Source organism: Galeopterus variegatus, unplaced genomic scaffold, assembly GCF_000696425.1.
Source record: "Galeopterus variegatus unplaced genomic scaffold, G_variegatus-3.0.2 Scaffold6249, whole genome shotgun sequence".
Classification (NCBI taxonomy): Eukaryota; Metazoa; Chordata; class Mammalia; order Dermoptera; family Cynocephalidae; genus Galeopterus; species Galeopterus variegatus.
This window is the reverse complement of record NW_007732360.1, coordinates 65,983-67,925: the sequence shown is the minus strand read 5'-3', so window position 1 is coordinate 67,925 and position 1,943 is coordinate 65,983. Positions and strand designations below refer to the sequence as shown.

Genomic DNA, 1,943 nt, shown 5'->3' with positions numbered 1-1,943 from the left:
CCATTGTTTTAACATAGAGGTGAATGTCTTACAGCATCTTTGTCTGCACTTGTGGCCTCCCAGAAAACAGTATAAAACACAGTGATTCCTAAAGCCACTAAACTAGTTATATTTTACACTAAAGTTTCAGATTTTTTTTTTTCTTAAGGTCTTATCTATCGCTAAATGCATCAGTTTCCTATTGATGCTGGAACAAATTGCTACAAATTACTGGCTTAAAACAACACAAATTTACTATCTTATAATTCTGGAGGTCAAAAGGACAAAATGAGTAGTATCATTAGGCTAAAACCAAGGTGTCAAGAGAACTGGTTCCTTCTGAAGGCCATAGAGAAGAATCCATCTCTGGCTTTATCCGCCTTCTAGAGGCTGCCCATGTTCCCTGGCTCATGGTCCCATCTTCCATCCTCAATGCCAGTGAGGGCTGGTTGAGTCTCTGTCCCGTAACATCACTTGAACTCTGTCCGTCTTGCCTCCCTCTTTCACTTATGAGGGTACTTCAAAAGGTTCATGAAAAGATTCACATTATCTTTTAATTCTATTTTTCCACACACTTTTTGAAGTACCCTTGTATGAGGATCCTTGTGATTACATAGGGCCCACTCGGATAACCCAGGATAATCTCCCACCTCAAGGTCGGCCGCTCAGCAACCTTAATTTCCCCTTGCCACATAACACAGCACAGTCACAGATTCTGGTAATTAGGATATGGATATCTTTGGGGGGAAGGGGGAGCAGATTATTCTGCCTACAACCCTGAGGTTTTTTCTTTCGTTGAAAGAAAACTTGCCCCTGGTTATTTCAAAATCTTTATGAGCTCAGGAAAATTGCATGTGAACTAACGTGGCTTCCACATGATACTACTGTCACTCCTCTAGGATTGTGCATGACGTCATTCACATGAGAGGAACACACACTGTAGCAGAGCTGACTGTGTGTTTTACTCTTCCCACTGGATCATGAGCTCCGGATGGTACGGGCTCCTGCATCTTTCTCTTATATTCCTTGAATTCCACACTGTGGGTCTCCAATAAGGAGCTGTCAAAATGAATTGATTTATGACTAACTAGATATGTATTTGCACATCTAAAGCAACCCTTTACATTAAAGATGAAGGATAACCCATTCTCCAAGAACAGAAATGAGACAGAAATCTTAGGAGGGAAAACCTCTTGTACCTTGAGCACAAAGTTATCCTCAGCCTGGAGCTTTAGATCCACGACCGCCTTCCTAACCAAAGCTTCGAAGTTGAGGTCTCTCCTCCGGGGGACATCCAGGGTGGGAAAGAGGTCCCCGATCAGGCCCATGAACACGGGCATGTCATCAGTCACGATCTTGGGGATGTTGAAGTCTCGCAAGGAGCGCATCAGGACTTGGTCCTCAGGCCGGTCAGGGTCTCCTCGCTTCAGGGATCCTGCCACCACGAGCACAGACTTGATGGCCCGCAGACCCCAGTCATAGTGATCCTGTGGACAGGCAACATGGGTTAGACCAAAGTTACTGGGATGCAGAACACCGTATGGCGGGGCTAGTGCCTGCAAAATTGCAGATATTATATCAGTATCAGCTCACTTACGAAGCCCAGGCAGAGGCATGGGAAAGTATTTATGACAGAAAATCATGATCACAGAATTCTTGCTCCTGGCCTGGCATTAGCTACTTTTCCAAGCTGTGATGACTACAAGGCAGACACAGAACACTCAAGGGACGGGAGGTCAGGAAGATTAAACAGAGCCATCTTCAAACCTATCTGACTACTGCTTGCACATTCACTGGGTCAAAGAGTTGGCAAGCAGAGAGCCACGTTAACTCTCAGAGATGGTACAGACTGAGCTTACATGCTCCACCTTGGAGGCCTTCAAACTCTGAGAAAAGGAGTTTTAAAAAAAATAGTTCCTTGAAGTGGGTTCCATCAAAGGTGGCACTCACTGGCCACAAGCGCT

The 1,943-nt window shown here is 44.9% G+C and overlaps 1 protein-coding gene across 1 annotated transcript in view; it reads right to left on the bottom strand.

Annotated features, from left to right (window-relative positions):
• Positions 1 to 1,943, bottom strand: part of LOC103606053 (dynein heavy chain 9, axonemal-like) — a gene marked incomplete at its 5' end in the record, with an annotated part of 130,202 nt that overhangs the window by 65,862 nt on the left and 62,397 nt on the right. The window contains 1 exon segment of the mRNA XM_008590649.1: positions 1,179 to 1,466. Within this exon segment, the coding sequence (XP_008588871.1) occupies positions 1,179 to 1,466 (288 nt within the window).